This window comes from Spermophilus citellus (assembly GCF_964194105.1).
Source record: "Spermophilus citellus genome assembly, chromosome: 4".
Classification (NCBI taxonomy): domain Eukaryota; kingdom Metazoa; phylum Chordata; class Mammalia; order Rodentia; family Sciuridae; genus Spermophilus; species Spermophilus citellus.
The window spans coordinates 204866219-204892526 of NC_138185.1; the positions used below are offsets into that span (position 1 = coordinate 204866219).

General features: G+C 33.7%; 1 protein-coding gene across 1 annotated transcript in view; it reads right to left on the minus strand.

Annotated features, from left to right (window-relative positions):
- CEP128 (centrosomal protein 128) overlaps positions 1-26308 on the minus strand; it is a 414945-nt gene that overhangs the window by 8836 nt on the left and 379801 nt on the right. Inside the window, exons 24-26 of the mRNA XM_081292429.1 lie at positions 22504-22581; positions 19729-19842; positions 1353-1461 (exon numbers count right to left, since the gene is read on the minus strand). Of these exons, the coding sequence (XP_081148555.1) occupies positions 1353-1461; positions 19729-19842; positions 22504-22581 (301 nt within the window). The remainder of the gene's footprint in view (positions 1-1352; positions 1462-19728; positions 19843-22503; positions 22582-26308) is intronic.

Consider the following 26308-nt stretch of genomic DNA (forward strand, 5'->3'; position numbering starts at 1 on the left):
TTATGAGGTGCCATTTCTAACTGGAGATACAATCCATATTGAAAAGTGCTGCCAGATTAGAATAGCAGCAAGTTTATGTGGATACAAAATCACTTGGTAAAATGATTAGAACAGGAAAGAAAGATGCTTAGCTTTTGGAATAAAATAATCATGATATAATGATGACAAAACCATTTATCAGAAACTGATAAATATTTATTTAATGAATCCATGAATATTAATCAGCAAAAATGAGAGTTATCACCTTTGGATTTGACCTATTTCTTGTGACTTATTTTGGTACATTATTTTGTAACTATCTAGCTATTTTAAATGACAGAATTATCAAATTGAATGCACAACATTTCAGGCCCATGGTAAACTAAACAAATACATTATTATGTAAATAAGAATCCATTAAATAATATTGAAATTCCAATAGTTTGGATAATAGTGGACTTAAACGCATGTTCATCTAATGTTACTGAATATTAATTGGTAAAAACTGTGTGCCAAGTACAATGTAAAGTGCTAAACAGTGGTGAACAAAATAGGCACTCTCCGATCTTCAATGAGTTCACTCTTTGGTGGAGGAAACAAACAGTAAACAAAAGTCACTCAAACATCAAGGGGCTTTATAATTATTATTCTGAGGAATATTTTAAAGGAAAATTGTAACACATGGTGGTCTTATAATAGAAATCACCTTCAAAACTAAACTCTAATGCCTCCTTTAAGAACATTTCACATAAGCTGAAAGCTGAAAAACAGGCATAGAAAGAGAAGGAGAGGAGGCATAGAAGGTGGAAGACAGTTTTCTGAGCCATGGGACTCATACCTTGCTTAGGCTGCTGAGGACAGTTTATTGGCATTCACTGAGTATTCACAGAGTGAATTCTAGTGGGTAATGGCATTCATACATAGTCTAACTCTCTGTACAAGATCACATATTTCTGATGAGTTATATGCAAAAATCTTCCTCTTGATGATTTGAATTTTATTATAAAAATAACTTCTTTTACTCAATTTATAGTTATTAACAATATCCAAACAAAAAATTTTGCTGAATTAACATTTTACCTTGGGTGATTTGACTTTTCTGAGAAGTGTAAGATCTAAAAAAGAGATTATATAAATATATATATTTGCATATATATATATATATATATATTCTCTCTACATATATTTTTAAAGCAAATTGGGTAATATTATAAAGGTACTTGGGGTGATTATTTGTATGATTCATGATAAAATTTTCTCAAACTTAGCCACATGAATATTATGATCATGTACTAGTCCTGAAGTTTAATTTTCTCATGAGTTGCATTTTCTTAAATCCAATTTAAGAACTGGTACAGGACTTTATTACTTACTGCTCAAGTGTGAAAATCGTGGACTAGACAGGAAGCGACTGTAATCCTGCCAAGAAGATGAGTGAACTAATCCATGAGCATGGGAATCTTCAACAAAGCTTCTGTCATCCTAAGAAAGAAAGCAGGACATTTTGGTTCAGTTATTACAAAATGTAAGGACCAAGACTCAAATGTACTGAAACTGAGACAGAATCTCAATATGCAAACTATATTACATGTGAAGAGTTTAATACAATTATAATCTTTGAAAAAAATAAAATATATATTAAAGAAAATATACTAAAAAAAGAAATCACTCATTGCTATGGCAGCATGACATATTTCTTTCCAGTCTTTTTTTGACGTCTATGAATAGGATTTATAAACACGGTTATAAAATTGTGTTATTTACATTTACTCTATAAACATTTTGGGAGTCATTATATTATCCTAACCTTCAGCTCAGTGATTACTCATATGCTATCTGGTGGATGTAACAAGTTTTGCTCAGCCATTATTTTACTTGGCATTTAGGTGGTTTCCAGTGTCTTACTCCTATAAATAACACTGTGAGAAATATCTTTAAATATATAACCTTTTCCATATTTAGGTCTATTCCTTATGACAAATTCTTAGGTGGAAACACTGAGTCAATAAAAATAATTTGATATTTTTAAATACATTTAGCTGGCCTGCCTTCCATTATGATTAATCTTCTTACACATTCAGCAAAAGTTTAAGACAAACAAAAATGACCACACAAAAGGTCTCTCTTTTCATGTGTTGTACGAATGTGTCCTTCTACCCAAATCTTAGCTGAAAAAGATGATTACAACTTTAAATAAGTTTACTAATTGAGCAGATTAAAGTGGGTGATTTAATATATATTAATAAAGAGTAAAATAATAGCAGTTTTCTCATGAATTTTTTTCTAATTATTTATTATTCTTTTTTTCTTTATTTTATTCATTCATTTAATAATAATTTATTGGACACATATTATGTACTGAACAAAGAACAAACAAGACATTGGGGTATATGATCAGGAAACCTTAAGGCTGGCAGGAGAGAAAGGTATAACAAACTACACAAAATATATTATTAAAAATTTTGATAATTGCTATAAGAGCAAGAAATAATAGGAATATGCCAGTTTAGACTTGAGATCCAAAGAGATTCTTCTGGAAATTGATACTGAAGGCAGTATTTCAATGCTGGGTATGAAATCAGTGAGTCACGTAAGGGGAAGCTATGGGTAGGAATGGGAAAACTAAAAGGGAAGTAGGGAAGGAGGGAATGATGTCACAGACCATGTGAGTACTGAAGTGAAAAAGAGATGGTGTGTTTGAAGAACACATGGAAGACCTCATGGATTAGGAATACTGAGCCTCTGCAGAGGAAGGTGGTCATAGTAGGTCCAGACGTGGGTAAAGGGACTTTTTTTCTTAAATACAATCAGAAGGCAATCAAGAGTTTTAAAAAGTAGAATAATAGCTTTGAGTTACATTTTCAAAGATTACTTTGGCCAATGTGTGGAGAACATATTGGAGTGGGCAAGTGTTGAGGTGGGAATACCAATTAAAGGCTGTGATGGGGGATAACTATGAGTCTGGAGAGTGGAAGAGATCAAGAATTTTGCTAATGATTACATAGCAAAAGGTGGCTCTAAAAGATTCCTCAAAACATGGTCCCCACCTAGTAAGGCCTCAGGTAGCTTGATGAATTAGGTGTCATTGTCTGCACCAGCTACCAACTTCTTAATTTTTTGTCACCAAGAAAGGCAAAAAGAAGTTTGTAAATATTTGTAAAAGGGCAATTTATTTTGAGCAAAAAAGGCATGTATATAATCCTCAGATGGTTGAAGATCTTAGCCTTTTAGACTTTATGTATTAAGGAATTTAGTTCTACATAAGATGCAGATCCTGAGGTTTTCAACCACGTGATTTTTTTTTTTTTTTTTTTTTTTTTTTTAGTGCTAACACATTATGGGGATTTCATTAGAAATAGGTGCTGCTCACTGTAGGATTTCTGGGAAAGAAATTGTGTCTCAAGTATACTCCAACAACCACTTTTAAATACTCCAACAACCAGGGGAAATTAGAGTCAGACAAGCTAGTAATTGTGGTAGTTCAGATGTGGATACTAAAGGCCTGGCTGGAGTTGGAAAATGCATAAATGGAAAGGAAGGTGATGGTCTCCACTAATGCTACAGAACTCCACTAAATCATGGTTTAGTCTGTAAGTACAAAAAAAAAAAATTGTAATGATATGGTTTCCCACTAAAAGATGCTTTGATGACTATGGCATGATAAGAGAAAAGAAAGACAAGAGAAAGCAAGATAAAGCAAATACACATTTTGCCCACTGACACTGGAACTGGAAAGATGAGAAAGGGTAGACTGCAGATTGGACATTTTCATGGAGAAGCTCCTGTATGATGACCTCAAATGTGTCTACTGGAGGAATAATGAAGATAATTAAATAATATTCATTTTTCCTCAATGGCTCGATTCTAAAATTTAAAACAAAATCAACTGGTATCAAAACACAGGTTACATCTTTTCCATTTTACAAAAATAATATATATTTAATGATAAAATCAGCTTCTGGGAATACAAGGCTAAAATAAGGCACTGACATATTTCATTCCTTAGCCAATTTGGAAAATAAAACAAAACATTTAGAAGAAAAAAATAATCCATCAAATTAGCTTATTAACCCAATTTAAGAGTACAATTTTCCAGGTTTTGTTTATAAATATGTATTTATAAACCATTTTATAAACCATTTGTTGTAGTATTTTGTTTCCTGCTCTTTGTCTCTTTCTCTCACTTAACACATGTGCCTTACATGCTATTCCCAGCCCCTCCTACTTTTTGCAGATAACACTATATGGAGGCAATTGTGCGACCCTGGAGATCCGGCTGACTGATCCCCCGCGGCTACAGAAGGCGGGACACCACAGAGAAGCAATTAATTAGCAAGCAGGGAGGAAAGTGGCTGCCATTCGGTGGAACCCCGCCGGCCAAGCCCGCACTGACCCCTGGGCTGAGTACGGGATTTCAGACTGGGAAGGAAGCAATACAGTCCCGTCCCCCACAACGGAAACTCCACCAAGGCAATCAGACAATTAGAAATTATTTTGAAAACCTATATTCCAATAAAATAGAAGACAGTGAATATATCGATAAATTTCTTAAGGCATATGATCTGCCCGGATTGAGAAAGGAAGACACACACAATTTAAACAGACCAATAACAAAGGAAGAAATTGAAGAAGCTATCAAAAGACTACCAACCAAGAAAAGCCCTGGACCGGATGGGTATACAGCAGAGTTCTACAAAACCTTCAAAGAAGAATTAATACCAATACTTTTCAAGCTATTTCAAGAAATAGAAAAAGAAGGAGCTCTTCCAAATTCATTCTATGAGGCCAACATCACTCTGATCCCAAAACCAGACAAAGACACTTCAAAGAAAGAAAACTACAGACCAATATCTCTAATGAACTTGGATGCAAAAATTCTCAATAAAATTCTGGCGAATCGAATACAAAAACATATCAAAAAACTTGTGCACCATGATCAAGTAGGATTCATTCCTGGGATGCAAGGATGGTTCAATATACGGAAATCAATAAATGCTATTCACCACATCAATAGACTTAAAGACAAGAACCATATGATCATCTCGATACACGCAGAAAAAGCATTTGACAAAGTACAGCATCCCTTTATGTTCAAAACACTAGAAAAACTAGGGATAACAGGAACTTACCTCAACATTGTAAAAGCTATATATGCTAAACCTCAGGCTAGCATCATCCTAAACGGAGAAAAACTGAAGGCATTCCCTCTAAAATCTGGAACAAGACAGGGATGCCCTCTGTCACCACTTCTGTTCAATTTAGTTCTCGAAGTACTAGCCAGAGCAATTAGACAGACAAAAGAAATTAAAGGCATAAAAACAGGAAAAGAAGAAATTAAATTATCGCTATTTGCGGATGACATGATAATATACTTAACAGACCCAAAAGGGTCTACAAAGAAGCTGCTAGAGTTAATAAATGAATTCAGCAAAGTGGCAGGTTATAAAATCAACACGCATAAATCAAAGGCATTCCTGTATATCAGCAACAAAACCTCTGAAATGGAAATAAGGAAAACCACTCCATTCACAATATCCTCAAAGAAAATAAGATACTTGGGAATCAACCTAACAAAAGAGGTGAAAGATTTATACAGTGAAAACTACAGAACCCTAAAGAGAGAGATAGAAGAAGGTCTCAGAAGATGGAAAAATGTACCCTGTTCATGGATAGGCAGAACTAACATCATCAAAATGGCAATATTACCCAAAGTTCTCTACAGGTTTAATACGATGCCAGTCAAAATCCCAATGGCATTTCTTGTAGAAATAGATAAAGCAATCATGAAATTCATATGGAAAAACAAAAGACCCAGAATAGCAAAAGCAATTCTAAGAAGGAAATGTGAATCTGGAGGTATAGCGATACCAGAGTTCAATCTGTACTACAAAGCAATAGTAACAAAAACAGCATGGTACTGGTACCAAAACAGGCAGGTGGACCAATGGTACAGAATAGAAGACACAGAGACTAATCCACAAAGTTACAACTATCTTATATTTGATAAAGGGGCTAAAAACATGCAATGGAGGAAGGATAGCATCTTCAACAAATGGTGCTGGGAAAATTGGAAATCCATATGCAACAAAATGAAATTGAATCCCTTTCTCTCGCCATCCACAAAAGTTAACTCAAAATGGATCAAGGAGCTAGATATCAAATCAGAGACGCTGCGTCTGATAGAAGAAAAAGTTGGCTCCGATCTACATATAGTGGGGTCGGGCTCCAAATTCCTTAATAGGACGTCCATAGCCCAAGAGTTAATAACAAGAATAAACAAATGGGACTTACTTAAACTAAAAAGTTTTTTCTCAGCAAGGGAAACAATAAAAGAGGTAAATAGAGAGCCTACATCCTGGGAACAAATTTTTACCCCTCACACCTCAGATAGAGCCCTAATATCCAGAATGTACAAAGAACTCAAAAAATTAAACAATAAGATAGCAAATAACCCAATCAACAAATGGGCCAAGGACCTGAACAGACACTTCTCAGAGGAGGACATACAATCAATCAACAAGTACATGAAAAAATGCTCACCATCTCTAGCAGTCAGAGAAATGCAAATCAAAACCACCCTAAGATACCATCTCACTCCAGTAAGATTGGCAGCCATTATTAAGTCAAACAACAATAAGTGTTGGTGGGGATGTGGGGAAAAGGGTACACTTGTACACTGCTGGTGGGACTGCAAAATGGTGAGGCCAATTTGGAAAGCAGTATGGAGATTCCTGGGACAGCTAGGAATGGATCCACCATTTGACCCAGCTATCGCCCTTCTCGGACTATTCCCTGAGGACCTTAAAAGAGCACACTATAGGGATACGGCCACATCAATGATTATAGCGACACAATTCACAATAGCTAGACTGTGGAACCAACCTAGATGCCCTTCAATAGATGAATGGATAAAGAAATGTGGCATCTATACACAATGGAGTATTATGCAGCACTAAGAAATGACAAAATCATAGAATTTGCAGGGAAATGGATGGCATTAGAGCAGATTATGCTAAGTGAAGCTAGCCAAGCCCTAAAAAACAAATGCCAAATGTCTTCTTTGATATAAAGAGAGCAACTAAGAACAGAACAGGAAGGAAGAGCATGAGGAAAAGACTAACAGTAAACAAAGACGAATGGGGGGAGAGAAAGGGAGAGAGAAGGGAAAGCTAATGGAAATGGTAGGAGACCTTCAATGATACACAAAATTATAAGAGGTTATGAGGGGCAAGGGGGAGGGGGAAAAAGGGGAGAGAATTGAACAACAGCAGAGGAGGTAGAGAGGGAAGATGGGAGGGGAGGTGAGGGGAGGGGGATAGTAGGGGATAGGAAAGGTAGCAGAATACAACAGTCACTAATATGCCATTATGTAATAATGTGAGTATGTAACAGTTGTGATTCTGCAATCTGTATTTGGGGTAAAAATGGGAGTTCAAAACCCAATTGAGTCTAACGTATGAAAGATGATATATCATGAGCTCTGTAATGTTTTGAACAATCAATAAAAAAAAAGCAAGGATTTAGAGGTAAAAAAAAACACTATATGGGAAATTTTCAGTCATCATCATCACAGTTACATCATAGTATATTTTATAAATTTACTGTCATAAACTTAAGGTTGATTCCAGCTTTTTTTTTTTCTTACTGTAAGTAACCATTTGGTAAACATCTTGGTAAAAAAAGCTATGTTCAAATTTTATTTATTTAATATAGATTACTAGAACTGGGATTTCTGAATAATACATTTTAAGGCTGTTTATTCATATTCATTTCATTTTATTTAAATTGTCATACATAAAGTGAATCATAATATTACCTGTTTATACTTTTAACGTCATAAGGATTTCTATTAATGTACCTTTTTCATTCCTAAACTTAGCCATTTGTATATTCTTTCTATTCAGTCTATTTAGTTGTTTTTTGTTTGTTTTTTTTTAAACTTATAAATTTTTCTCAAGGAAACCAGCTTTGGTTTAATTTATTTTTTCTATTTATTTGCTTTTTATTTCATTGATTTCTGTTTTTATTCCTTCCTTATTGTTACATACTTTGTGTGTTATTTGCTCTTTGTTTTCTAATTTCTTATGTTGGAAGTGAGACTGATGACTTCAGATCGTTCTTCTATTGTAGTATACATATGTGATGCTACCAATTTTCCTCTGATCACTTTTTAGTTGTTCCCCATAGATTTTCATAAGTTCTGTTTTTATTTTTATATAGTTAAATATTTTATATTTCTTTTGCTTTTCTTTCTTCACCTATCCTTGGATAATTTAAAAATAAGCTGTTTAATTTCTAAATATTTGGGAATACCTTAGATATCTTTCAATTTCTGGTTTCATTCCCGTGTAGGAAAACAACATATCATTTCAATCTTCTTAAATTTATTGCATTTTTATCACTCAGAATATATCCTGTCTTGGAGAATGTTCAATATGTACTTGAAAAATATGTGCAATTAGCGATTGTGTGTGGAGATACTACTCTATAAATATTAGTTAGGTGTTGTTGTTTGATATAAAATATTAGGTGTTGTTGGTTGTTTAAGACTTCTATATCAGGACTGATTTTTATTCTTATGATTTTGTTAATGATTAAAAGAAGAATATTAAAATTTCCAACTACAATTACAGATTAGTCTATTTTTCTTTTTGGCTCTACCCATTTTTGCTTCAAATATTTTGATACTTTGTTAATAGGTGAATATACACTTAAAGCTGTTATCCTTTCTTTTACAATGTTTGATTTATTTATCATCCAATTACTCACATTTATTTTTTTTTCACACATAGAAAATGAGGAGGTTCAATTTTAATATAGCTTTCAGTACTAACATTTTATAGCTTCGAAGAACTGTCAGAATCTCCCATATTACCTTGAAATAGAACCAGAGAAATTAACATTGAAAGAAATATATTTCATAATCTCTTTGCATAATCAGTATTCTAGAATATGAAAAAAATACTTTTATCTCCTCCAATTCTATATTGCTATTTAATCTGTGGAATTTCTATAGAAGTAAATTTTAGAAGGTGATTATATTCTTTTTAACTCTTGCCTGTTGTTGAATCAAATTCTTAAATACAAAAAAGAAATATTTATTAAAAAGAAAGAGTCTTTGCAATTTCAATAAACTCAGCTTTTGCTTTTACCAATTCTTATATCCTTAGTACAAGGACCTATTTTTATTGCTATCTTAAGTCTCAACAAGCTAGTTAGCCAGGATTCTCTGAAAAAATTCCATTGGATGAAGAAACTTGCATTTTCTAATATTTTCACTGGGCTTCTTCCACTTCTCTTTCATAACCCACATTGTAATTTCTTAAAATCTGTTCCAACCTGACTATATTTCTTTGCTAAACTGATATCTAATGATTAATATTTATGGATGCCCACCAAATATTTTTCTCTCAGGAATACTATAAGTTCAAAGTTTATAAGATAAATGATACATTTAATTGATGAATTTTAATTTATCCAATCTTTCCCTGGAGAGAAAGAAAAAACACATAGGCATTTCTGAATCAGTGGCAGAAATGTTTTCTTGAATTTGTCTCTCATCAAACAATGTACCATCTCTCCATTTATGTTCACTATGAAGTCCCAATATTCCATCAATGCTCAAGCAAGTTTAACCTCTTTCTCAGCAAACTTTATTCCTACTTGAAAGTTCAACCTTGCAGATGGTTGCCTTAAAATCTGCCCTTAGTAACTCATTCTGCATGCTCGCTAAGTTAGATTTTAATCTCCATGAGGGTGAGGCTTTGATTACCTTCATCTTCCCATCTTTCCATCACATATGATCATTTCTTGTTTGTTATGTTTTTCTTTTTATTTGTTCTAATTAGTTATACATGACAATAGAATGCCTACATCAGACATAAATGGAGTATAACTTCTCATTCTTCTGGTTGAACACGATATAGAATTACACCAGTTGTGTAATCATATATGCACATAGGGTAATAATGTCCGATTCATTCTACTACCCTTCCTATCCATACCTCTCCCTTTCCCCCTGTCTAGTTCAAATTACGTCTATTCTTCCCTAGATGCCTCCCGCCTCCATAAGCCTTACTGTGAATTAGCATCTGCATATCAGAGAAAACATTAGGGCACTGGGTCTTTTGGGATTGGCTTATTTCACTTAGCATGATATTCTCCAGCTCCATCTATTTACCAGCAAATGCCATAATTTCATTCATCTTTAAGGATGAATAATATTCTATTGTGCATGTATACACCACATTTTCTTATCCATTCATCTGTTGAAGGGCACCTAGGATGGTTCCATAGTTTAGCTATTGTGAATTGAGCTGCTATAAACATCTGAGGTACATGTAATAAAGATTTTCTCCCATTCACATTCTTGGTTGTTTCCTTTCCTGTGAAGAAGCTTTTTAGTTTGATTTCATCACATTTTCTGATTCTTGATTTTACTTCTTGCGCTACAGGAGTGTGGCCATTTTGATAATGTTAATTCTGCCTATCCAAGAGCATGGGAGATCTTTCCATCTTCTAAGATCTTCTTCAATTTATTTTTTTTTTCCTCAGTGTTCTACAGTTTGCATTGTAGAGGTCTTTTGCCTCTTTGGTTAGATTGATTCCCAAGTATTTTATTTATTTATTTGAGGCTGTTGTGAATGGGGTAGTTTCCCTAACTTTGCTTTCAGTGGATTCATCATTGATGTATAGGGACATATTTAATTTATGAGTGTTCATTTTATATCCTGCTACTTTGCTGAATTCATTTATTAGTTCTAGGAGTTTTCTGTTGGACTTTTTTTGGGTTTTCTAAATATAGAATCATGTCATCAACAAATAGTGATAGTTTGAGTTCTTCTGTTCCTATTCTTATTGCTTTAATTTCTTTTTCCTATCTAATTGCTCTGGCTGGAGTTCCAATGATGATGTTAAATAAAAGTGGTGAAAGAGGGCATCCTTGTCTTGTTCCCATTCTTGAAATGCTTTCAATTTTTTTCCACTTAGAATGATGTTGGCCTTGGGTTAGCCTATATAACTTTTACAAAATTAAGATAGGATGTTTTTCTAGTGTTTTGAACATGAAGGATGCTGCATTTTGTCAACTGCTTTTTTCTGCTTCTATTGAGATAATCATGTGAGTCTTGTCTTTAAGTCTTGATGTGGTGAATTACATTCATTGATTTCTGTATGTTGAACCAAACTTGCATCCCCGGGATGATCCCCATTTGATGGTGGTGCCTTATCTTTTTAACATGTTTGTATGCAATTTGCCAGAATTTTATTGAGAATTTTTGCATCTATGAACATAGATATTGGTCTGAAGTTTTCTTTCCTTGATGTGTCTTTGTCTGGTTTTGGTATCAGGGTGATACTAGCTTCACAGAATGAGTTCGGAAGGATTCCCTCCTTTTCTATTTCATGAATAATTTAAGGACTATTGGTGTTAATTCTTCTCTGAAGGTCTGGTAGAACTTGGCTGAGAATCTGTCTGGTTCTGGGCTTTTCATGGTTGGTACGCTTTTGATGGTGTCTTCTATTTCATTGCTTGAAACTGATCTATTCAAATATGTCCTCCTGATTCAGTTTAGGTAGTTCATATGTCTCTAGAAATTTGTTGATGTCTTCAAGACTTTTTATTTTATTGGACTATAAATTTTCAAAATAGTTTCTGATTATCTTCTGTATTTAAGTAGTGCCTGTTATGATATTTCCTCTTTTTATAATAATTTTTTTTAGTAATTTGAGTTTTTTCTCTCTGTCTCTTCATTATCAGGGCTAAGGGTTTATCAATTTTATGTATTTTTTTTCAAAGAACCAACTCTATATTTTGTCAATTATTTTGAATTGTTTATTTTGTTTAAATTTCATTGATTTCAGCTCTGATTCAATTATTTCCTGTTTCTACTGCTTTTGGTGTTGATTTGTTTTTTTCTAGGTCTTTTAGGTCATTTATTTATTGGCTTTCTATTATTTTAATAAATGAGCTCAATGCAATGAACTTTCCTCTTAGCATTGCCTTCAAATTGTCCCAGAGACTTTGATATGTTGTATCACTGTTCTTATTTACCTCTAGGTATTTTTTTATTTCATTTCTGATTTCTTCTGCTATCCATTCGTCATTCAATAATGTATATGATCATCTCTTTATCAAAGTACAGAAATTCCAATTTGCAATTGTGGAAGTTGGGACATGGGAGACACTGTCACATCCTGTTTCTTCATGTAAGAAATTAAGGGGGCTGGATCAGATCTCCTTTAAGTCCTCTAACATTTTACATTTTATCAACCTATTCAGTCTGGATAGACACACTGCACAGGCAGCACTTAAAACCATGCTAACCATCTTTACCATAAGAAATCCAACTGATTCAATAATACTATAAACCCAAAGCAATACTCATCCACCAGAATAACATTCATGAGAATACTGTGCTAGATCAGGTCATCTGAAGCTCAGTAGTTTTTCTAATAATACTAATACACTCATCCTTACTAATTGGTATTATATGGTATAAAATTTTATATTTCTAGAAAACCACTAATAAAAAAATCTTTATTCCATTTTCATGTATTTTCTGTCTACTTCGGATTTGACTTAATGTGACTTTATTTTCAAAAACCAAATCTACTAACAGTAGATAAAAATTTGTTGCCAACAAGAGCACTCAATAGATCGTGCCACTGAATTAAAGACAGAAACATAAGATGTTTTAGAAATGCTGGCCTCATTTGAAACACTGCTTATTCTCTTAAAGTGAGCATTTTAAAGGAAATGATGATTGTTTGAGTGTATATATTATTAATTACATGTCTATTAAAAGCTAATAAATTTAACTGATATTCCTTATACTTTTAGTACCTAGAATTTTACATTCAATATTAAAAATGGCCTCTCTGAATTTCTTCACAATCTTTGCTTTTCTAATGTCCCTGTTGAGTAATTTATTTAGTGACTTGTTAAGAGAAAAGGGGTTGGTAAAATGGAGCTCTATTAGGTTTAAAACTTAATATGCTTAACTAAGTTCCATGCTGATCCTAATAATCAGTCTAATCCATTACTGTTTTTAGTTTTTATTAAAATAAAAAAAAAAATCCCCGTTCAGTTGGCAATATTTTGGGTGATTTGTAAAGAACAAGATGAAATCAACTAAACATTATGGCAGCAGGTTAGTCTTGTTCACTTCAAAAGAACAAAAATCCATTCAGATTTCATGATTTGATTGCTTACAAAGTTTTGGGTGCGCTGGAAAAATAAACAACTATTTTTTATTTTTGTTAGAATACCAGAAAGGCTGAAGCTAGAAAAATATTATTTTAAAAAATCACCAACTTAACATGTATGATCTCTGTGTATTCTGGAATCAAAGATGCCACACTGTCCAGGAAAACAGCATTTCCTAAGCTTTGGTATTCTAGTTATATTTTCTTTAATAAGCTCACACAAATTTACCTTTTAATCTCTGTATAAGAGAGGCCTAAAGAATATGACAAATTGGTTGGGATTGAGGGAAGCACAGAGATACATTTGCATACGAGTTCACATATAATTTCTTATTAGAGCATGGAGAACGGAGGCTACAAATAAGATAATTGGGGTATTATAAGGTTAATGCTCCATCAAATTCCCCCAAGATTGCCACTATTGTTTCCAAGAAATACCTGTAAAATTACATGAATAATACACTACTGATACTTTTTATAGTCATTAAAATAAAAAATGTTTATGCATCATCTACAGTCTTGAGTTTCACTAGGAGTTATGTGTAGTATGTTTTCAAAGCCACTGTCCTAGAAGATTTAAGTTAGAAATAGCTGACTTGAAAGAGAAAGTGCTAAAAGCCATTAATTGCTATAAGCAAGGCATAAATACATCACAGAGAGATTTAATGAGGGAGAAATGACTTCCAGGGACAAACATTTACTTATATCGCACATGTGCTTACCTCAAACAAATACAACAAAGGACTTTGCAATCTCTGTCTTCATAAATGCTGCTGAAAGCCATTATCCAGACATCCTCACCCACTTCATCTTACCCTGTGCAGCATCTGCTTTGTTAAAAAGCAGTTGCAAAAATGCCAAAAAACATTCACTGGAGAAAAGGTAGCCTATTTAACAAACGGTGCTGGCAAAACTGGAAATCCATATGTGGCGAAATAAAATTAAACCTCTATCTCTCACCCTGCACAAAAATCAACTCAAAGTGAATCAAAGTCTTAGGCACTAGAATAGAGATGCTGCACCTAATAGAAGAAAAAATAAGCCAAAATCTTCACCCTGTTGGCCTAGGATCTGACTTCCTTAACAAGACTCCTAAAACACAAGAAGTAAAATTAAGAATTAATAAATGGAATGGATTCAAATTAAAAAGCTTTTTCTCAGCAAAGGAAACAATAAAGGGAGGAGAGAGCCTACAGATTGGGAGAAAATCTTCACCACACACACCTCTGATAAGGCATTAATTTCTAGGATATATAAAGAACTCAAAAAACTTAACACCAAATTTGCTGATAAGAAAACAACAAATAACCCAATCAATAAATGGGCTCAGGAACTGAACAGATACTTTACAGAAGAAGAAATACAATTTATCAATAAATATATGAAAAAGTGTTCAACATCTCTAGCAATTAGAGAAATGCAAATCTAAACTATTCTAAGATTTTATCTCCTGTCAGAATGGCAATCATTAAGAATACAGGCAACAATAAATGTTGGCGAAAATGTACACTCACGCATTGCTGGTGGGACTGCAAATTGGTGCAGGCAATATGGAAAGCACTATGGAGATTCCTTGGAAAACTGGGAATAGAATCACTATTTGACCCAGCTATCCCATTCCTTGGTTTATACTCAAAGGATTTGAAATCAGCATACTCTAGTGACACAGCCACATCAATATTTATGGCAGCTCAATTCACAAGAGCTAGACTATGGAATCAACCTAGGTGTCCCTCAATAGATGAATGGAAAAAGAAAATGTGGCATATATACTCAATGGAATATTACTCAGCTAAAAAGATGACTAAAATTATGGCATTTGCCAGTAAATAGTTGGAGTTGGAGAATATTATGCTAAGTGAAATAAGACAATCCCACAAAACCAAAGGCCGAGTGTTTTCTCTAATATGTGGATACTATTTCACAATAAGGTGGGGGGCACTAGGGAAGAATAGTGTTACCTTAGATTAGGTAGAGGGAGTGATGGGAGGGAAATGGAGGGAATGTGGGGACAGAAGAGATAGTAGAATGAAACAGACATTATTACTGTATGTATATATGTGACTGCATGACCAATATGATTCTGCAACATGTACACACAGAAAAATGAGAAATTATATCCCATCTATGTATAATATGTCAAAGTACATAAATGGATTCTACTGTCATGTATAATTAAAACAAATTAAATTTTTTTTTAAAGCAGCTGCATACTAACTCTTCAACTAGAAGTTAAAAACCATGATTTCCCTTATAGGAGGAAGGAAAATAGGAAAAAAAAATGCTTTCTGTGATTTTACTAAAAAATTCTAATGCTAATTAAAACCATATATTTAGTACTGGTAAAGGTAACAAATAGAGATTTCTTGGACAAACTCATGCTCCTCTGTGAATTCAGATTAGCAATGCTGTGTTACTGGCTGACTTTGGGACATTTTGTTCTATTTGAAACAGCTGGGACGGCAAGGGAGCTTGTATGTCCTACAGAAACTCAATTAGGCCGGATGGAAAAGAGGCCATGAATGCTTCTGTAGTCTACAGAGAGGCAGTGAAAATGTGTTAGATTCAGCTTTGAACTGAATTCTAAATATAAGTTTTTAGATCAGGCTTTGTTCAATTAGCTTGGCCATCTTAATACAACATAATATTATTGTATTTTTATAATATGCCCTTATAATTGTGTTTCTTGTGCACTGCTCAAAATCTCAACAGGTTTCTAGAAATCTGATCATTTGTGTTCTGGTGATCTCATTCTCCGTGAATTAGATCAGCTCCAGCCTTGGGTTGAAAGAGAACTTGACTTGCCCACTTGCCAGTCCTCTCCAATGGTTGTGTGGTCATGCTGGATGTTTCAGTGCTTTTTAAAAAACAGCAACAACATGAAAGAAGCCAGCTGCCAACACAGTTCTGCTATTCCAACAATTATTTGTCTGTCAACAGCAATATGGGCAGACTTCTACAACTGAAATGCTAACAAAGGACCTTTTGCAAATTCAGATGTGAATAAAACACTTCTCTGCACTTTGTCATTATAAATCTCTTTTCAAAAGCCTTGTGAGCATCTTTCTTTTCTCTGAACCATGAAAGAGGTTTATTGGGGTCACCTTTATTACATTTATCCTTTTCTCTTTTGTACTTCGATTGTTTGTGTGAAGGTTTTAAACTGCTAAGGGTTGGCAGTGATTTTTCTTATGCCATTCTCTTGAGTCCCTAGCACAGTGCATTGTGTATTAGTAGAAACCCAATAAATATTCAGAAAATAACAACAAACATGAATATCCTCTGATTGGAACAGGAACTCCAAAAGGGGTCACTGATTTATGCCATGAATGTTTCAGGCATATAGATGGTGCTCAACAAATACATATTGAATGGATGGATACTTTTATGCTTTTCCAAAGGGCTTGGACAGTATTTGATAAATAAGGAAAAGGAAATATTTCATATAATATATAAAAGAAAATTGCCAATTTCCTTTCTCTAGACCACATATTGGTAAATTTCTCTACAGATGGTCAGATAAACACTTCAGGCTTTGTGGGCCATATAGTTTCTGTTGCAACTACTTAATTCTACAATTAAGTAGTATAAAAGCAGTCATAGAAAACATGTGAATAAGTGGGTGGGTTGTATTTTAATAGACCTTTATTTACAAAAGTAGTTGGTAGGCAAGATTTAACCCTATGGGCAGTTTGCTAACTTCTGGTCTAGAACAATAATGCAAGATTTATCTGCTAGAATTAAGATGATTAAGTAATTATTCTCCATCTTTCAAGATCACGCTTTTTCCATCTTCATATGCCTATACCCCATCTCCACTCCCAATAGTTAGTACAGTGTTTTGCAATATCAAAGCTAAAGTATGTTTATTGAGTTAAAAAGAATTCTCTACTAACTAATTTCCTGAAACCACGTGCAGTTCTCAGCAGAATCTCTCAACTCCAGTTCTTATAATGTGCCTTTTCTTTGAACTCTGTTCTAACAAAATTGTGGGAAAATTTAATAACTTGCTGAAATACTGTCTTATGAAACTGATGTTGTAGTAAATGGGACATCTTTTCTCTTGGTAGAAAGAGTTCCAATTTCTCTTATTTGTAGCATTTTCTTCAGCACGTTGATGATTTACCAGATTACTGATTATCCACAGAGCCAAGAAATGATTTCTCACACTGTACCTAAACACATGCTTCTTTTGAAGCTGATTTCCTTCTCAGTCTCTTTAAGTAATTGATTTCATAAAAAAAACATATAAGCAAATGACCACTCATGTCTACCACTGGCAAAAATAGGTTCTCACGTTTCCTCTGCAGAGACTACAAAATATGTGATATTCCCAAGACTTTTGTGTTGGATTACCACACTATTTCAGGGCAGGTATCTGCTATGTTTAGTGATAGTCTATGTACTCGTCACTGAGATAGAAATACGTTTTAAAATGTATAAGTAGTATTAATGTGGCATAACACCATCAAAAACTATGCTTTCTGATTCTAACGTATACTTGTATCACCTTTTGCAAATTTTCAAACTTGCTTCTCATTTTGCCAAGTGTTGGCCTCTCTTACAAACCAGGCCTGATTTTATCTTTAGCTGCAAATGTAATTTTAAACAGAACTACAATGAGATTACTTGCTGAACATGTTAAACATTCATAGCTTTGCCATATGCTATTACGGAAATTGCATTGATTTATAGCAATTTTGGGTGCCACTAGATAACACTGATTCACCTCACACCAAACCTAGTGTATTGGAAAATAATATTTTAAATGTTCTATTTGCATTCAGACCTCTGATGAACTCATGGGTTTGTATTGTGTTAATGTATTTTTGGAGAAAACTTTTACATATTAAAATTTGGTCTTACACTTGGTCACTTCTAGAAAACTTTGTGATCTAAATTTGTATTATATTAGCATAGTATTCAAAGATGTAGATTACAGAAACCATGTAGAGTTAGGTCTTAATACTGATTTGACCATTTAATTACTCTGCAGCCTTGCTTTCTTCAACAGCAAAGAGAGAAAAAATAACGTCCCCAACCTGATAGGGTTGCTGGGAGGATAAAATATAATAATGAACACAAGCTATGAAACACCTACAAGAGGTGATTTCATGTAATTTGTTCTAATATATGCCTAATAATTAGTAATTATCCTTACTTCTTGTTGCCTAAATGTTGTATTCCTGTTTAAGGAGAAATGCTTGAGCATATGGAACCTGCTGGGAATGATGGAAGATGATCTAGGGAACTTAAAAAATTGCCATAAGAGAGAACAAGGTCACTGCTCTAGTTAATAATACTAATAATAGTAATCTATGAAATCAAAGATAAAAAGGAACAAAGTCATAAGAAAGTTATAAGAAAGTCATAACAAAGTTCTCTTCATAGTAGAAATATCAATAATGTGGCATAATTGTGTTAATTTTTGTTTAGGATGGAGGAAGCACAGTGCTCATTTTAAGTATGCTAAAGAGAATTTATGGAAATGAGCACTGAACATTCTATCCAATTATATTCAGAGGAGGGAGTAAGTTTCTTAGAAATAATTGTATTTGGCTATAGTAAGTGAATATATACAGCATACTGAATATTCATAACTATTAAAACTTGTAACAATATAAATAAAGCCATAGAGCTTTTAGTATTTTTTTTTGGGGGGGTGGTAATTGGCTTGGAGTGCACATTAGAATATACATTGACTCTAAGTCAGTATTCTTGATACAGGGAAATTTTGCCCTCCAGGGGACATTCAGCAATGTCTGGATGCATTATGGGATGTCACAACTTGGGATAGGGAATGTTACTGGCATCTAGTGAGGAGACTCTAGGGATGTTGCTAAATATCATATGATGCATATGACAGTATCTACAACAAAGACTTATCTGGCCCAAAATGTCATAATACTGAAGCTGAGAAACTTGGTTCTAGGCTAAGAAGTTTTCAAGGCCAAATGGGTTTATCCATCTGTCCAAGATGGGTATTAGGCAGGCCTAGGGAATGATATGTTTTTGCCAATATGGCAAATCCTCTCAGTATGCTATGTGTTTGATTCCATGTTTACAAATCATAAGCAGAAATATTAACATTAAGTTGATGCACCTGGGAGAAGAATGAGTGGAAATGTGAAGATTATTGCTTACAAAAGACTATATATTAGTTGATCTATGGGGGATTTGAGGGCTGAAAGAAGCTGGACTTACACACAGAGGAGGTCAACCATAGTAAGACTTTGACCAACCAAGTGACTAGGGGTTTCCTGCCTCATGATTTCTTCAGCAGCATCAATTCCCATAAAAATAACTTACTGAGTAACAATGTCATAGACTAAAAGCTTAGTTCCCAGTCAAAATGTTGTAGGCACAATTTTTGGATTTTTTTTCTTCTCTAATCCCATTGAATTGAAAATCTATTCCATGCATCAAAGAAAATCTTTTCTTTCAAAAATGTCCTTCCACAAACACTATGAGGACTGTTTAAGAGGTCGTAAGCTTGAACAGGAATAGTGCTTAAAGACTGAGAATGTACATAAAGAACATTACTTTGAGGGTTTTCATTCTGTACTTGGTATCTTCTTGTCGTCGCTGAAAAGGATCTCTGTGAATTCTGAATTTAGGGTATCTCCCATCAGTTCTCTCACATAAACTGCGGGAATTCTGAAAAGAAAAAAAAAACAATAAAAGATCTAAACTGGTCAGTGAAAGAAAAATCAGTGTTTGAAATTAGAATAAGAAAATATCAATATGTAGATAAGAAATAATCACAGGCATTTTGAGAGCACATAAAGGAAAAAGACACCACCAAGAAAAAAAAGAAAGAAAATGGATAGTGTGGACACTACCATACCACACTGTTTATTTACATTCTTTCAGAAACTAGTTAGTATGTCCGTTAGAAATGACTGGCATTCATTAGATGAAAGGAAAAAGTGTTAGTGACAATTAGCTGCCCAAAGATAGTCAGAGTTACCACACCACTTTTGGATGTTATATATCATACTTCAAAATTATACATGGTATCAAAATATTCTCCTTGTTTAAAAGATACTGCCTTTAAAATTGAAGCCCTTTTATTTCACTTCTCCATAAACAACATATATCTTTTAAATATTATATTACACAGATTTTTTAAATTTAAAGATATCTCAGTCTTCATAAGCATCGAAATTCAAGTAACAGGGAAATGAACTAGGACAATAACTTTGGTCTTTGTACTCTCCGTTCACAGCTCATTGAGTTTTAGAAAGTTTCAGGGATTTGAAAAACATAATCCATTTCTAATAATCTAAAGGCTTTATGTATTTTTAACTTAAGGTGATGTCAAGTTGTTCTCATGAAATTGATTTAGTAAATGGACTTAATTTACCCATATAGATGGCTTTAGAGGACAGACAGAATGGGTTTTAGGTTAAGAGGCAGCAAGGCAAAAAACGGAATTAGATCTCATTTCTGACTAGTTTATATACTGCAAGCTTCAGTTTCCCTATCTGTAAAATAAGGAAATAATGCCCATACAGGTTGTCTCTGAAGATTAGAAGAAAATGTATCATATTTAGCCACTGTTTGCCAAACAGTCTGTGCTATTAGGCACACTGGCCATAAGTGTGCATAATACTCCTTTCCCTTTTAAAGGTGGAGACTTCACTTTCAATGTATCAGAAAGTACAATTCTGAACTTTGAAAAATATTCTCCCTAGAAATTTTACTATAAAGGCATTTTTATGAGTTTGTGTATACATAAGCTAGATGTGTAGATAATTAATAGCCCTTAGCATAAAAATTAATAATAATAAACCTTTCAGTAACAGTGGTGAACACAACTTTTGAATTGTACTTAGGAACATTCAGTTCAATGAAGATCACTGGGGAACCAGTGAACTGTTACTGGAGGTTAAATTCTGTATGTTTTTATTGGTATAAGTCAGGCATCTGTTTCTCAGTGAAAAGTACCACCTGTTTCCAATACTCTCTCTTGCCCGATCCTTTGTTCACTTAGATGACTTCTGTTAGCACAGAAAAAAAGGGAGAAAAGATATGGGTATAACATATTCCCTGCTATGGACTGAATAAGGATAAAAAGAAATTACATGGTCTTAAATAGTGATTTCAGGATTCTTTGACAGTGAATATACAAGCATATCTCAAGAAAGAATAAAAACTTTAATAATATTGATAATATGTAAGCATATTTCAAGAATGAATCAAAAACCTCAATAAAATATACTATAAACAGTTTTATCCTATTTGTAATAGTCTAGATTTTAGGATGTGTCCAGTCAAGCTAGGATTGATCTCAAAAATATTTAGTTACTGAATTCACACACACACACACACACACACACACACACACACACACACACATATACACAAGCTATCGTAAGGTAATTTTAAGATGGTATAGATTTTGAGAACCACATCATATCACTTCTTCCAGTAAATCAATATGGCATGATCTGGATGCTCTTCCTACCCACTGTATTCTCAAGTAATACGTTAGGTTTAAACAGAACTAAATATAAGCTATACTTAAAAAGTTATTTTTTAAGGCAGATGTGAAATTAGATGCTGTGTGGTCTCCCAAGGGAAACCCTCCACATTGTTAGCTGTGGCCATTTATTGATGTTCTGTAAATCATATCAACCCTGTCAAATAAATTACAAATCACCAAAAATGTACATTACATGTGCATCCTTAAGAGGATACGGGAAGATTTCTCCAGATAGGTCCTCTTCTGATATAACTAGGTAACAGTGAAACTTGCTTTGCATTTCTCCTCTGTGAGGAACTTAACAAAAATCACAGTGTATAAACCCTCACGTGTCACTAATTGGCTTGATGTGAAATACTAGTAGTTCTATTAGTAAACAGCATGGGATATGGAATCTAAAACTCTATGTGAATTTAAATTCATTTATCACAGGGATAACCTGTGAACTATTATATCTCTGGACACATAGTGCCCTATAATCTGTAAAAAAGAAGATAATTCATAAATTAAAAAGTTCCCAATTGTCAATGTAATGTGTAACTCTCTTTAATTATCAGGTTTTTCTAAATTCTTGTTTAGCTTTTGGGAGACAAGTGAACTTCCAGTAGGAGGATAAAGTCTCTATTTTCCTATGTTCTGTTAACACATAATTTCATTTTTTTTCAGTCCAGATATTATAAATGCCAGTAAAATGATAAGATAGATTTTCAGAAGTCCCCAACATTTTTTGGTCCTTCTTCCCTTCTACAATTTTCTTTGCACATCAGGAAGATGTCAAGTGCTCTCACTCAGATAAATATACTGAAAAAGACAAGCCAACTCTTTCTCACTCTGAAGTCTTTGAAACCTTCTAGAAGGCTCAGTTTCTCGGGCACAGACTCCAGATGGTCCAAAGCCACTCGGGTACTCTGAAAGCAAAAACATAAAGAAACCAAACATTATAAAAAATTGATTAATACTCTCATAATCTAAACACTAAAAATGAGATGTACCACTGGTATGAGCAGACCAAACTACAGATTTAGAGGGTCAAATAAAAACAGATCTAATAATATTGTATTTCCAAGATAAATATATCTTTTTAAATCAAAAGAATTATTTCCTTTCAAAAAGTATATGAGATGCATTTGCAAATCTGACTCAGATATAAAAACTCTTTCTGGATAATTGCTTTCAACTGATAGGCTATTAAATTTTCTATAGAGCATTTCATATTCTTATTAATTTACAAACCTGCTTCAGTGAGCATCAGAAATAAACCACAAGGTAATACTAAGAAATAGATGAATTTGCACTTACTTATCTATAAAGCATATTAGATATCCTCAAGTATTATCATTATGAAGAAGAAGAGTTCTCAACAATTATTTTGGTTAAGAAGGAAATGGAAAGCAGTTCTCAAAAAGACAGGAGAAATATCTGAAATTGAATATTTTCAACAGGGACACAAGATCCTGCTGATTATAAACCAGGAACTTATTATACAATCTTTGATTAGCTGGTCCTGTTATGTCCATCAATATAAGCATTGAGAGGGAATGATTTGGAAATAATTTCAAAGCCAATGTGAAATAAGAGGGTAAGTGATGGAATAACCTTGAGACCTAAGATGGTATAACATGTATGTATCTCTGTATTCTTACTCCGTTCAGAACATATTAGACATCAAGTGTTAGCTTTTGAATTTAAAACAAATTGTAATTTTTCAATGAAATTAACAATAAGGCCCATGTCTGATCAATGAGAAGAAAGTGAGTGTCCTGCAAGATCAAGGGCATAACTCTGCAGAGTTCTAGAGAAGTCAGCAGCCACCCAAAGTTTCATGTTCTCTGACATCTCCCTGGTGAATGGTTCTAGATGAAGGACTCTGAATGTATCACTTCTGGACTGAGACAACTAAGAATCTGTGGCTCCCTCTGTCATCCCACCTTCTGCCATGAAGACATCAAGATTCTGCATGCTCCAAATGACACAGAGGAAAGCTGAATGCCATACTGGACTCATGGTAATGAGACAACTTCTAGTTTGTTAAGCTGTAGGATGATTTCAGAGTTTTTTACTTACCAAAACATAGTCATAAATAATTATCATAAATAATTTAATTTCATCTAGACTAGTATTAAACAAAGTGTAGGCTAATTTGGTGGTAAACTTTTATTAGGTGGATGGGATCTAATTTATGAGTATGTAAGATTGTTTTTCTCAAGAGGAGTTCAGATTTTTTTCTTTAACCTTCCTATTTGAAATCCCCTATCTCCCTCCAGAGAGATGCTATTCTTTGCCTGCCATCTCCAATCTAGAGGCTCAATTTCTTCTGAGCATATACCACCTGCATCCCACAGGGTTTTGGTACAGGCAGGGATGGAGATAGGAAGTTAAAGGTCTCTTTGTCGGGCTGGGGATGTGGCTTAAGAGGTGGCGCTCGCTTGGCATGCGTGCAGCCCGGGTTCGATCCTCAGTACCACATACAAACAAAGATGTTGTGTCCGCTGAAAACTAAAAAATAAATATTAAAATTCTCTCTCTCTTTAAAAAAAAAAAAGGTCTCTTTGTCATAGAAACTTTCAATGTGCCGATTTCCACCTCCTCTTTCTGCAGAAATTGTACCAGTTACTTCAATTCAAAAGCCTTTCTGGAATTCTGCAGAATGATGTTTGCTTTCCATTGTCATCCCCTTTACAGGTACTTGGGTTCTACCTTTTCAGTTCTGAGATACTTTACCACTCTCAGTGTTCTGTAACTTGGAGGTATAGCTACTTTGTCACTTACAAATTTTAAAAAGGCCACAAATACCCTTTGCAATTTTGAATAGAAAATTGTAGGTGCTGTTTCTTGAAGTTCAAAAAGTCTTCTTTTTCAAGGTCTATTTATAGGATTTAGTATTTTGTTCCTCCTGCTTAACATTTATATCACTGCTAGTCTTTCTGCTGCATGCACTCACTTAAACTACTATGCATTTTAAATGACTTCATTTAATTTTTTCATGTGTAGGAAAGATTCATCAAAATGACATTTCTTAATATAGTGCACAACACGCAGATTTAGGAGAGCAGGTAGTTTTAGCTACCATATATGCTACGCTTATTTAAATAACAAAATATTTGAAAGAATTATATTGGCCCTTGAACAATTAAGTACAAAGCAATGCCCTGATGATTTTAAAGCAAAACTTTGTGCATTGACTAAAATCGTCTTCATAAGCACATACTCTAATAGACTTGTAGTATTAAAACTTTATTTTCTTTTTTCATCTCATAATTTTTCTCATTCAGAAGTGATCCTCTGAACCTGGGTAAAGTACTAAACTTATTTTGTTTTCAAGATAAGCAAATGACTCTTTCCCCACTATAAAACCCAGCATGTTATGCAAATGTATTGCTCAAAATTTTCCATTAAAGTGACTGCATCAAATCATTTTGGCTTGCACATGTTCACATTCTGTCTTCCCATTTTATTATATTTTTGGATGTATATTCAAATGGCTACATTTCTGTGAGTGAACCTTGAAACTCCTTGGTTCCTTATTTCTTAAGTGATTTTCATACTCCCCTTTCCTATACTCCCCTAATGTCTCCGTTAATTGATCTTTATACTTTCTCATCATTTATTTCAGTTGTGGCTTATTTTATATTCCATTTATATGTTCCAAATATCTTCCTCAATATCAAAAATACTATCTGGTCCCCAGACTTCATTCTAGTCAATCAACTGACAACAAATGTGTATTTTAGGTATCATTGAATGATGACATATTTCCTATTCTTCAGGAACTTTTGAATTACTTGGGGAGGGAGAAAAAAAATGCATATGTAAAAGACGTACAAATTATACAAATAAATAAAGTGAACTGCATTTATTCTAAATGAATTTCACACACAGGCTGACATTTCTAAGGCATCTATAACAACAAGACATGAAGTAATAAAGATAATGAGTCCAGGTCTGGGGCATCTCAGCTCTCACAATACATTTGATGAGTAAGTGAATTTGGGGAGTATTTTTACTCTCTCTCTGTACACAGAAATATAAAATCACCACTTTGGCATAAATACTTAAGAATATGCATACTTCCACTCTTTTTTGTTGTGGTTGTTTAATGTGATATTGGCTGGAGTTCTGTGATTAGAATCTCATCACATTACATGTCACTTTAAGTTCACTTTTTCCCAAAACTAACACTGCTATAGGAACAAGATCCATAGGTACACATTCTAAAATAAGGAACGTGTTGGATTTCAAAGACTCCATGAATATCATATTATTTCCTAGGGAAAACATATCTTGTAGAAAATTTTTAAAAATTTTTTAAGTTGGTTAATTTTTTCTGCCTGATACTTTAAAGAGCATAGACAAGTCCCTTCTGTTACACTTAAGGGAAAAAATTTTCAAGTATATTTCAGTAATGGCACCAACCAATGACAGAGTGCTTAATTTCTATTTATTTTTTTCCACATTTTTTATTGATGTATTATAGTTGTTACATAATGATGGGATTTGTTGTTATATATTTGTACATGAACACATGTGACAATATAATTTGGCCAACATCACTCCCCAGAACTTCCCTCCTCTGAATTTAATTATCTTAATTCACTTTTCTAGAATAAATTAAATGCCGACCGAAATGGTCTAAAA